The sequence below is a fragment of the Sciurus carolinensis genome, chromosome 1 (genome assembly GCF_902686445.1).
Source record: "Sciurus carolinensis chromosome 1, mSciCar1.2, whole genome shotgun sequence".
NCBI lineage: Eukaryota > Metazoa > Chordata > Mammalia > Rodentia > Sciuridae > Sciurus > Sciurus carolinensis.
The window spans coordinates 89,582,058-89,595,207 of NC_062213.1; the positions used below are offsets into that span (position 1 = coordinate 89,582,058).

The 13,150-nt window shown below is 40.1% G+C and overlaps 1 protein-coding gene across 1 annotated transcript; it reads left to right on the forward strand.

Moving 5' to 3' along the window:
• The first annotated feature begins 4,651 nt into the window (after nucleotides 1-4,651).
• LOC124987148 (gamma-soluble NSF attachment protein-like) lies at nucleotides 4,652-7,713 on the forward strand. The gene has a single exon (XM_047556155.1). It carries the CDS (start codon nucleotides 4,665-4,667, stop codon nucleotides 5,598-5,600), a length of 936 nt encoding a protein of 311 aa, XP_047412111.1. The 5' UTR covers nucleotides 4,652-4,664; the 3' UTR covers nucleotides 5,601-7,713.
• Nucleotides 7,714-13,150: the final 5,437 nt, after the last annotated feature.

The window sequence follows — 13,150 nt, forward strand, 5'->3', positions numbered from 1 at the left end:
TCTCTGGATTTAGGCCAGATCTTCTCTGTGACCTGAAAATAGTCATATCTTTACAAATGAGAAATTGAGTTTTTTCTTATAAGGTCTTATTGAAGGTAAATAATTACATAAGTTATCAGAGAAATTTTTAAATGTATATAAATCTTAAACCTTTCATTTACAATTAACTGTTCATGGGTCATCTCACTACAGATGTAGATCTCAAATTAAGGGTGTTCAAATTGAACTCATGGGTCTGTCTCTGACCTCCACAACTTGCTTCTTTTTGGTTCCCGTACGTGAGTTAATGATCCACTGTAAACATAATCTCTAACATTTATTAAATGCATATTATGTACCATTCCCTGTGCTGTTTTACATGTACCAACTTACTTAAAGTTCTTAAGAAACATTAAAACTCATCTACCTTCTGAAGTAGATATGAGCACCCTTTATTTCACGAATTAAGAAACTAAGTCACAGAAAAGCTAAGAACTCATCGTCAAACTCTTCTTTCTTCCTCTCACTCCAATTCCTTCTCTCACTGAATCAGTTATTAGGTCCTGTCAATTCCAGCTCCTCCATGTGGCTCCCCTCAGCAAGGTCCCTTCAACCTGCCTGATTCTCTAGCACACCCTCCACCTGCATGTCCACTCTCCTCATCACGTGTTACCTAGGCTGCTACCACATAAAGAGCAATCTTTCTAAAACCCAGATCTTACTACTTCATTTCCCCAGTAGAAAATTCTTCCTGTGTGATGAGACTCCTCAGAAGTCTGACTGATCAGATCGTCCTCTTTTTCTGCTCCCTCGGCTCCAGCCACACGGAATGATCATGAATCCACGAACCCACCAAATCATTTCTACCTCCCCTACTTGTGCCCACGTTATGTCCCCCACCTGGAAGTCCTTTCTCTTCCTTCAGTCCCTGGCTCTTTCTTAACTTCAAGGGTCAGGCCAAGCACCACCTCTTTGTGTTGCCTTGCAAAAAAACTCCATATATCGCTCTCTCTGTGTTTGCACTGCTACAGCATCTAGTACTGAATGCATAGTGGTAGTACTTATCACACCATATAGTAATTATATATATATTACATAGCTGTGATTTTTCTTTTTTACTGGAGCTTGAACCCAGGGTTGCTCTACCACAGCCCTTTTTATTTTTAATTTTTTCATTTTTTTTAATTTTTTATTTTTACAGACTGCATTTTGATTCATTTTACACAAATGAATCAAATGGGGTACACCATTTTGTTTCTATGGTTGTGCATGATGTAGATTCATACCATTTGTGTAATCATACATGTACATAGGGTAATGATGATTGTCTCATTCCACCATTTTTCATATCCCTCTCCCTCTTATTTCCTTCTATGTAATCTAAAGTACCACCATTTTTCTCTCACCCCCTACCCCCTCCACCCCCTTTATATTTCATCATCCACTTATCAGAGAAAAAATTCGGTCTTTAGTTTTTTTGGGATTAGCTTATTTCACTTAGCATGATATTCTCCAATTCCATTCATTTATCTGCAAATGCCATAATATTATTCTTCTTTATGGCTGAATAATATTCCATTGTGTATAGATACCACAGTTTCTTTTTTATTTTTAATTTTGAAATAAGATCTTGTTAAGTTACCCAGGTTGGCCTCGAGTTTGTGATCCTCCTGCCTCAGTTTCCTGAGTCACTGGGATTATAGGTATGCATCACCACACTGGGCTAGCTGTGATATTTGCTTAACTGTTCATCATCTGGTCACATGTTTTAGGTCAGAGAAGTTTCTTCTCCTTTTTCAAGTTCCCAGTGCTTAATGAATCCCAGATCCCTTCCAAATCATTGCTTGTATTAGTTCACTAATATCAACATGAAGATTATGCTCACTGGTAACAAATGCCATTCAGAAGTTAGGTGTTATGCTTGTAAATGGAATTTCTTATTCTCTCTACATATCAACTTATATTTCCCAAATTTGTAAACTTCAATTAAAAAGTATTGTCCACATATCTTATTTTGTAAGTGCTTAAGAAATGGAACTCCAGGCTCCATCCACTTTGGTGGGCAAACACAATAAACGTGGTTTTGTAATGCATCTATTCTTTGTGTCCTACTTGTTTTTCAAGGAAAGTAATGAAGTCAGTAGCTGAATCAGCAAAGGAGATACTCAAGATGATATCAGCTCCATATGGTCTAAAAACCAGGCCATCAGGAGACACAAAGAGACCGAGGGATTGAGGATATAAGACAGAGAATGGGGCAAAAGATGGCTGAGGTGAGAAAGATAAGTGGAACCCTCCCTGGGAGGAGACTGAAAAGCTGGAGGCAGGGAGGACCCATACCAGAAAGGGAAAGAGGCCAGAGTGCAGCAGAGGCATATGGTTAGAAGTGAAGGAAGTTCTGCCCTGGATCAGCCTAGAGAGAAGGAAACTGGACACTAAAATCATGTGCTGCGTTTGGAGCCACATCATGGCAGGAGCTTAGTCTAACTCACCTTTTACTCACAGTGCCCACATGAGAGCGAATGCCTAATCAAGCTTAATAAACTTTGTTGAACTGAATTTGGATTACTGCCCAGACATTGGGAAAGGAAAACCACTTTTAGAGTCTGAACTTGGGAAATAGAGAGTTGTCACCCATAGTGCCACTTGGAAGAAAGGGATAAATTGAGGGAAATGAGTTGTGGTTTTCACAGAACCACAGTTTCAGGGCCTCAGAATGTTTTTTAAACCTGAACAAGAAGTGGCTTGCTAAGAAATGGTATGTGAAATAGTAAATGGAAGTTTCTAGATCTGAAGAGGTATAAAAACAATACCTCCTTTCCTGTCTGCTTAACAAAGAAACCCCAGGTCCTCTGATCAGAGCCACTTTCTGAAGATGTGTGTGGTCTCACAGCTCCTCCAGTTGCATACCTGCAACCTCTCCTGTGAGGCTGAAATTGACTGCTAACCCCAAAAAATTTCAGAGATCCACTTCTGTGAGCAGATAGAACAATCACGTGAAATTTTACAGCACTGTTAATGTCCCCTGAGGTCTAACATTCCATTGCATTGAATCTTCACGTTAGCTCTAGGACTTTCCCTCACCCTGAGATACCTTGCCTTCTTTGCTCTCATTGTACTTTATCTCTTTTCTTCACAGCAGTTTTTGGATTTTGTCTTTAAATATTTCTTTCCATGATTATTTCATTAATGTCTTTCTTTCTCCACTGGACTGTGAGCTCCATCAGGATCCAGACCACATCTGATTTTTCCCATCAAATATATCTATTATATCTGAGGTTGTGCAAGTGACAGGTGAAGTGCTCCATGTATAATATTTTGATGAGAGAGTAGAAGAGGGGGATCCAAGATGATGGACTAGAGGGTGACTGCATCTCCCGTCACTCCAGAACCCAGGATTCAAGAAGGGGAGGCAATGAGAGACTTGGACTAACATAGAGCCGTGGGGTGATCTCTCCCACCAGGTGAAGCTCAGCCAGGGTGGCAAGACCAGACAGGAGCAGCTTCTCAGAGCAGGGCAGGGCAGCTAGAGTCTTCCCCAAGCAGCCCTTCTCCCTCTGGCAGCAGGCTCGTTCCACAACCAGCTTCACGGAGCCGGCCGCCCAGTAAGAGCCTTTCCGCACAGAGCCAGCTCCAAGCCCCGGACCCAGCAGCAGCCCCAGCCCACAGGTGGCTTCTGGGACCAGGGTAGGGCAGCCAGAGACTTCCCCAAGCAGCCCTGCTCCCTCTGGTGGCAGGCTGGACCCACAGCCAGCTTCTTGGAGCAGGCCGCCCAGTGAGAGCTTTTCCGCACAGAGACAGCTCCCAGCCTGGAACCAGTAGCGGGCTAGGGGCAGCTTTCTTCGGAAGCACTGCATTATCAAGTTCCTCCAAGACTTCAGGCTACTGAAGGCTGGGAGGTGATATACTGGAAATCTATAGGAACACTATAAGCCAAAGAGGAAATCTGTAATATCTCAGAGTCCCACTGATATCTGACCAATATGAGAAAACAAGGCAAGAAAATGTCCCAAACAAACCTAGATACTATATCAATAAAACCCAATGTCAGCACAGAAGAAGAAATGTCAGAAAGGGAGTTCAGAATGTACATAATTAAAACAATCAGGGAAGCTAACGAGGAGATGAAAGAGCAAATGCAGGCATTGAAGGAGGAGATGAAAGAGCAAATGCAGGCATTAAATGATCACACCAATCAACAGTTAAAAGAGCAAATACGGGAAGCAAGAGATCATTTCAATAAAGAGTTAGAGATACTGAAAAAAAAAAAAAAAAACAGAAATCCTTGAAATGAAGGAAATAATAAACCAAGTTAAAAACTCCATAGAAAGCATAACCAATAGAATAGAACACCTGGAAGACAGAACCTCAGACATTGAAGACAAAATATTTAACCTTGAAAACAAAGTTGAACAAACAGAGAAGATGGTAAGAAATCATGAACAGAATCTACAAGAATTATGGGATATCATGAAAAGGCCAAATTTAAGAATTATTGGGATTGAGGAAGGCTTAGAGAAACAAACCAAAGGAATGAACAATCTATTCAATGAAATAATATCAGAAAATTTCCCAAATGTGAAGAATGAAATGGAAAACCAGATACAAGAGGCTTAGAGGACTCCAAATATACAAAATTACAACAGAGCGGAAGCGGCGGCGCTGTGGGCGTCCGCACAGCGGCGATGGCGGCCCAGAAGATCAACGAGGGGCTGGAGCATCTGGCCAAGGCGGAGAAGTACCTGAAAACTGGATTTTTAAAATGGAAGCCAGACTATGACAGTGCCGCCTCTGAATATGGAAAAGCAGCTGTTGCTTTCAAAAATGCCAAACAGTTTGAACAAGCAAAAGATGCCTGCCTGAGGGAAGCTGTTGCCCATGAAAACAACAGGGCTCTTTTTCATGCTGCCAAAGCTTATGAGCAAGCTGGCATGATGCTGAAGGAGATGCAGAAGCTTCCGGAGGCCGTGCAGCTGATTGAGAAGGCCAGCATGATGTACCTGGAGAATGGCACTCCCCACACGGCCGCCATGGCCCTGGAGCGAGCCGGCAAGCTTATAGAAAATGTAGATCCAGAAAAGGCTGTACAGTTATATCAGCAGACAGCTAATGTGTTTGAAAATGAAGAGCGCCTCCGGCAGGCGGTTGAACTACTGGGGAAAGCTTCAAGACTGCTAGTGCGAGGACGCAGGTTTGATGAGGCGGCACTCTCTATTCAGAAAGAAAAAAATATTTATAAGGAAATTGAGAATTACCCAACTTGTTATAAGAAAACGATTGCTCAAGTCTTGGTTCACCTGCACAGAAATGACTACGTGGCTGCTGAGAGGTGTGTCAGGGAGAGCTACAGCATCCCCGGCTTCAATGGCAGTGAAGACTGTGCCGCCCTGGAGCAGCTGCTGGAAGGCTACGACCAGCAGGACCAAGATCAAGTGTCAGAGGTCTGCAACTCGCCCCTCTTCAAGTACATGGACAACGATTATGCTAAGCTGGGCCTGAGCTTGGTGGTTCCAGGAGGGGGAATCAAGAAGAAGTCGCCAGCAACACCGCAGGCCAAGCCTGAAGGCGTCAGCGCAGCAGCTGCCGAGGAGGAGGACGAGTACTCAGGAGGCCTGTGCTAGCACCGTGCCTGCGGGAAGAGCAAGGCAGAGGGTCCCGGCACGCACCTTCACGGACCTGGGGCTTGCCTGGGGCACCCGCACTTCAGTGAAGTCAGGATTTTGAATGCTAACAGAGGTGAATTTTTAGTTACCGTGATCCATTTCCCTGAGTCAGCTTCTGCCTGTGAAGCATTGTAAGAGCAAGAATTAGCCGAAAACATACTGTCACATGTTAATAAGTCAATTTTAAAACTTACAAGCTACATTCTAGACAAATTATCCTAAACAAAAGGAACAATAGGCATAGATATTCTTCTTTCTTGGGGTCTTGTAATTTATTGTAGAAATTTTCATTTGCATTTTATTTAATATTGCTGCTAAAAGTGATGTTTACTGGTAAGAATGATTATTTTGAAACTTTTTGTTTTGCAGAAAAGGAAATTTATCTCCCATGATATTAGATATCTTTAAATTATTAAATCTTTTCAGAGACAAGATTGGTACAGAAGTGATTTTGAGCCTCACAGTAAAAGATGCATTTAAGCTTTTATAAGTGATCTCACCAAATTCTAAAGGTAGCATGTTAGAATGATAACTGTAAATGTCTCTAGTCCTTTCTGAAGTGTGGGTATTTCTTCCATCCAAAAAACAAACAAAAAAAAGCATACAGCGTGACTGGTCTGAAATCCTCCTTGACTCTTGACCCAACGGGAGCCAGTGGAAACCTTCTGTGCATTTGGAGAAGGAGGTCAGGATTGCATCGGTCTAGTGTGCGTGGGCTTCTTCTCCGAAGTGGTCTCTCGCAGAGTTGCAGCTTGACCAGCTCTTCCTGAATCGGGAGGTGCTGTGCCCTGCTCACGTTTAGCTGGGAGGGACGATGCATTTAAAGCCCGGGACTGCGGATGCTCTCACACTTCGTGGCGTCTTCCTCAAACGTCATTTTAAAGCATTCATTCCTTTTGCAGCCGGGTGGCTTAGAGCGTTGCATCATCTGTTCATCGGAGGCAGGCTAGGACAGCAGCAGGTGTGCCCGCAGGCTTCCATTGGCTGGCACACCCTAGAGCAGCCCTTGTTGATACGGTCCGCTTAGTCTGGACCTCTGGAAGCACCACAGGAGTGCCATGGTGACTGGCCATGGTCACTGTGGCCATGGGCAGGACTCAGGTGGAGGAGCACCCTTTGGCAGGTGTGCCTGCGTGGGTGCACATCAGGATGCTGTCTGGTTTGTAGGTCTGATGCAAAACACTAATAAATTCAATGCTTTAAGTTACTTGTAGAGTTGGCAGGCAGCTAGCTCATTTTCATTAATTACATTGAGATCATGAACAATCTGAATAAAGCTGTATCTAGGCATTTTTATTTAAAGAGAAATCAATGTTTCTAAGGCTCCATCATTGCTGTGTGTACTCTTTAGATCCAGTCAGAAACTTCTGGAGTTATATATTAATGCTCATTTGAGCTACTTTGCTATGTTTAAACAGATTTGGTGGTACTCAAAGATATTTTAGACTGTCTGTCTCTAGACCATATTACTCATTATACCCTTGTGGGGGAAAATTTATTTTACTTTTCTCACATACTGAGACCTTGAAGAAAAGGAGGAATGAGCCAGTGCATCCTGTAGCCTCATGCAGCTGGGCTCGAACATGAAGGGCTTGAGACGGAGAGAGCCCCTCCCTGCCTCCTTTAGGAGCAGATGTGCAGAACGGGGGCTAGTTCCTGATGTCAGGGCCGTTCTTCCTGGTGTCTCGTGAAGAGCATCTGTGCATTTTGTCTTTCCACCTGCGTAAAGGCCTTCATCCTGAGGGCAGTCACAAGTGGAAGACTCCGTGTTTATGACGAATCTCCCCAGGCTTCAGCATCCTTGCTGCACTACAATGAGAGTCTGCATGACGTGCTCAGAATCCAGTGTTCCGTTTTCTGTTAATACCGTGAGTGAAGTCAGTCTGCAAGATATGTTTAATATATTGAATTTATTTGTACATATGCAGAGTATGGTATTTGTGTATGGAATTTGTGCTTTATTCCTATTTTTTCCAGCTCTTTGATGAGTAAAATATTGCGTGTTGTTATAGAAATACAGATTATTGCTTTAATAGGAAGAGAATTATGAAAATAAAACCTGAAACTATAAAAAAAAAAAAAAAAAATTACAACAGACCCACACCAAGGCACATTATTATGAAAATACCTAACATACAAAATAAAGACAGAACTTAAAGGCCACGAGTGAAAAGAATCAAATTACATTCAGGGGGAAACCAATAAGAATATCAGCAGATTTTTTAATCCAGACCCTAAAAGCTATAAGGGCCTGGAACAACATTTACCAAGCCCTAAAAGAAAACGGATGCCAACCAAGAATCTTATATACCTAGCAAAATTTACTTTCAGATTTGACAACTAAATAAAATCCTTCCATGATAAACAAAAGCTAAAAGAATTAGCATTACAGAACATTCTCAGCAAAATATTCCATGAGGAAGAGATGAAAAACAACAATGCAAATCAGCAACGGGAGGAACTAGTCTAAACGAATAGCCAAATAAAGGAGAAACCAAATCATGTCAAAAAACAAAAATGAGTCAAATGACTGGGAATACAAATCATATCTCAATCATAACCCTGAATGTTAATGGCCTGAACTCATCAATCAAAAGACATAGAATGACAGATTGGATTAAAAAGAAAAAGCCAACAATATGCTGCCTGCAAGAGGCTCATCTCATAGAAAGAGATACCCATAGACTAAAGGTGAAAGGATGGGAAAAAACATACCATGCACATGGACACAGCAAAAAAGCTGGAGTATCCATCCTCATTTCAGATAATGTGGACTTCAAGACAAAGTTAGTCAGAAGGGATAAAAAAAGGACATTACATACTGCTTAAGGGAAGCATAGATCAGCAAGACATAACAATCATAAATATCTATGCCCCAAACATGAGCTCATCCATGTACGTCAAACAAATCCTTCTCAATTCCAGAAATCAAATAGACCACAACACAATAATACTAGGCGATTTTAACACACCTCTCTCACCACTGGATAGATCTTCCAAATAAAAATTGAATAAAGAAACCATAGATCTCAATAACACAATCAATAATTTAGACTTAACGGACATGTATAGAATATGCCATCCAACAAAGAACAAATACACTTTCTTCTCAGCAGCACATGGCTCCTTCTCTAAAATAGACCATATTTTATGCCACAAAGCTAATGTTAGCAAGTACAAGAAGATAGAGATACTATCTTGTATTCTATCAGATCATAATGGATTGAAATTAGAAATAAATGACAGAATAAAAAACAGAAAATTCTCCAATTCCTGGAGATTAAATAATACACTATTATATGATGAATGGATAACAGAAGACATCAGGAGAGAAATAAAAAAATTCTTAGAAGTAAACGAGAACAAAGAACATCATATCAAAATCTCTGGGACACTATGAAAGCAGTACTTAGAGGAAGATTTATTTCATGGGGCGCATTCAACAAAAGAAGTAAAAATCAACAAATAAATGACTTAACACAATGGCTCAAAGCTGTAGAAAAAGAAGAACAGACCAACACCAAAAGTAGTAGAAGACAGGAAATAGTTAAAATCAGAGCCGAAATCAACGAAATTGAAACAAAAGAAACAATCGGAAAAATTAACAAAATAAATAGCTGGTTCTTTGAAAAAATAAACAAAATTGATAAACCTTTAGCCACACTAACAAAGAGAAAGAGGGAGGAAACTCAAATTACTAAAATTCGGAATGAACCAGGAAATATCACAACAGACACAAGTGAAATACAAAACACAATTAGAAGCTATTTTGAAAATCTATACTCCAACAAAATAGAAAACCTCAAAGACATCAACAAGTTTCTAGAGACATATGAATTACCTAAACTGAACCAGGAGGACATACATAACTTAAATAAATCAATTCCAAGCAATGAAATAGAAGAGGTCATCAAAAGCCTACCAACAAAGAAAAGTCCAGGACCAGATGGGTTCTCAGCCGAGTTCTACAAAACCTTTAAAGAAGAGCTCATTCCAATACTCCTCAAAGTATTCCATGAAATAGAAGAGGAGGGAACCCTCCCAAACTCATTCTATGAAGCCAATATCACCCTGATACATAAACCAGACAGAGACACATCGAGGAAAGAAAATTTCAGACCAATATCCTTAATAAACATCGACGCAAAAATTCTCAACAAAATTTTAGCAAATCGCATCCAAAAATATATTAAAAAGATAGTGCACCACAATCAAGTTGGTTTTATCCCAGGGATGCAAGGTTGGTTCAACATTTGAAAATCAATAAATGTCAATCACCATATCAACAGACTTAAAGTTAAGAATCACATGATTGTTTCGATAGATGCAGAAAAAGCATTCAATAAAATACAGCATCCCTTCATGCTCAAAACACTAGAAAAAATAGGGATAGTGGGAGCATTCCTTAACATTGTAAAGGCCATCTATGCTAAGCCCATGGCCAATATCATTCTAAATGGTGAAAAACTGAAAGCATTCCCCCTAAAAACTGGAACAAGGCAGGGATGCCCTCTTTCACCACTTCTATTCAATGTCGTCCTTGAAACTCTAGCCAGAGCAATTAGACAAACCAAAGAAATTAAAGGGATACGAATAGGAAAAGAACTCAAACTATCCCTGTTCACCTATGACATGATTATATATTTAGAGGAACCTGGAAATTCCACCAGAAAACTTTTAGAACTCAGAAGTGAATTCAGTAAAGTAGCAGGTTACAAGATCAATGCTCATAAATCCAATGCATTTTTATACATAAGTGATGAATCTTCAGGAAGAGAAGTTAGGAAAACTACCTCATTCACAATAGCATCAAAAAAGGAATCAATCTCACAAAAGAGGTGAAAGACCTCTACATTGAGAACTACAGAACACTAAAGAAAGAAATTAAAGAAAACCTTAGAAGATGGAAAGATCTCCCATGTTCTTGGATAGGAAGAATTAATATTGTCAAAATGGCCATACTACCTAAAGTGCTATACAGATTCAGTGCAATTCCAATTAAAATCCCAAAGAAGTACCTTACAGAAATAGAGCAAGAAATTATGAAATTCATCTGGAAGAATAAGAAACCCAGAATAGCTAAAGCAATCCTCAGCAGAAAGAGTGAAGCAAGCAGGGGGTTTGCAATACCAGATCTTCAACTCTATTACAAAGCAATAGCAACAAAAACGGCATGGTATTGGTATCAAAATAGACAGGTAGATCAATAGTACAGAATAGAGGACATGGACACAAACCCAAATAAATAAAATTTTCTCACACTAGACAAAGGGACCAAAAATATGCAATGGAGAAAAGATAACCTCTTCAACAAATGGTGCTGGGAAAACTGGAAAACCATATGCAACAGAATGAAATTACACCCCTATCTCTCACCCTGCACAAAACTCAACTCAAAATGGATCAAGGACCTCGGAATCAGACCAGAGACCCTGCATCTTATAGAAGAAAAGGTAGGTCCAAATCTTCAACTTGTTGGCTTAGGATCAGACTTCCTTAACAGGACTCCCATAGCACAAGAGATAAAAGCAAGAATCAATAACTGGGATAGATTCAAACTAAAAAGCTTTCTCTCAGCAAAGGAAACTATCAGTAATGTGAAGAGAGAGCCTACAGAGTGGGAGAAAATCTTTGCCACTCATACTACAGATAGAACGCTAATTTCCAGAATATATGAAGAACTCAAAAAACTCTACACCAAGAATACAAATAATCCAATCAAAAATGGGCTAAGGAAATGAACAGACACTTCACAGAAGATGTATAAGCAATCAACAGATATATGAAAAAATGTTCAACATCTCTAGTAATAAGAGAAATGCAAATCAAAACTACCCTAAGATTCCATCTCACCCCAATTAGAATGGCTATTATCAAGAGCGCAAGCAACAATAGGTGTTGGCGAGGATGTGGGGGAAAAGGTACACTCATACATTGCTGGTGGGACTGCAAATTAGTGCAGCCACTCTGGAAAGCAGTATGGAGATTCCTCAGAAAGCTTGGAATGGACCCACCATTTGACCCAGCTATCCCACTCCTTGGCCTATACCCAAAGGACTTAAAATCAGCATACTACAGACATACAGCCACATCAATGTTCATTGTTGCTCAATTCACCATAGCCAGATTGTGGAACCAACCTACATGCCCTTCAGTTGATGAATGGATAAAGAAACTGTGGCATATATATACAATGGAATATTACTCCACCATAAAGAATGATAAAATTATGGCATTTGCAGGCAAATGGATGAAATTGGAGAATATCATGCTAAGTGAGATAAGCCAATCTCAAAAAACCAAAGGAAGAATGATCTCGCTGATAAGCGGATGATGACATATAATGGGGTATGGGAGGGGCTAGCATTAGAGTTAGGATTAGGTTTAGGGTTAGGGTTAGTGAGGGGGGCAAGAATGGAGGAAGGACGGACTCTATAGAGGGAAAAGAGGGGTGGGATGGGTGGGAGGAAAGGGAAAAAATGGCAGAATGAATCAAACAACATTGCCCTGTGTAAATTTATGATTACAGGAATGGTATACCTTTACAGAGAAAAGTACAGAGAAACAAAATGTATCCCATTTGTTTACAATAAAAAAATTTTTTTAAAAATTTGATGAATTATTGAAAATGCAACAGTTCATAAAGCCTTTAACAGCATTACCTGAAATATGACAATCCTTTAGTACATGTCTCAAAGACAAAATCATTATATTTACTCCTAGAACATTCCCTTAATAGATGCTATAAAATCTTTGGTTGGAAATGCAGTACAAAAACACTGGTTTCATCACCTGTACAGAAAACACAGTTAAGAGGTAGAAAACACAGAAACATTAATACAGCAGGCTTGAAACTACTATTCTTTGAAAAGCAAACTCATAGTTTTGGTCCTCAGAAATTGAACTTTGAATGGATCCGACCATTCCCTGACAGGAGTAGCTCACACTGCATAAACTGTTTGCAGAACAATTTAACATGTGCTGAATATCTGCTTGGACTCTGGAATTTTGATATGTGCTAGGCACAGGATATCCACATGACTGCCTGTGGACAAAAGTCCTAGGCTCAGGCAAGCTTCCCTGGTAGGCCATATTTCAGATGTGTTGCCCAATGTGTTGTTGAACAAAATAAGCATATCTTGTGTGACTCCACCAACAGAGAATTCTTGGAAGCTTGTGCCTGGCTTCCTCTGGACTCTCCCCTATGTACCTTTTACCTTTGTTGATTTTTCTTTGCATCCATTCACTGTAATAAATCATAGGCACAAGGATTCTTATATGTTGAGCTCTATGAGTCTTTCTTTTGAATCCTTTATGAAAATGTTGCTAGAACTACTAAAAAACTTGCATTTACAAAATAGTTGATAAAAATATTCCTCTGGATTGTACAAAAAAGGACACAGGGAGCACTAATAAGACGTGGTGAGTGATTTGGCTTCCTTTTCTTCTGCTCCATCAGAAGCTGGGCTCTCTGTGTTTTTAGCCGATTTGCTGCAGGGAAAACTTTA

Excerpts from the sequence above, each read along its gene's own strand:
- LOC124987148 (XM_047556155.1), top strand. The coding sequence starts at position 4,665 with ATGGCGGCCCAGAAGATCAACGAGGGGCTGGAGCATCTGGCCAAGGCG.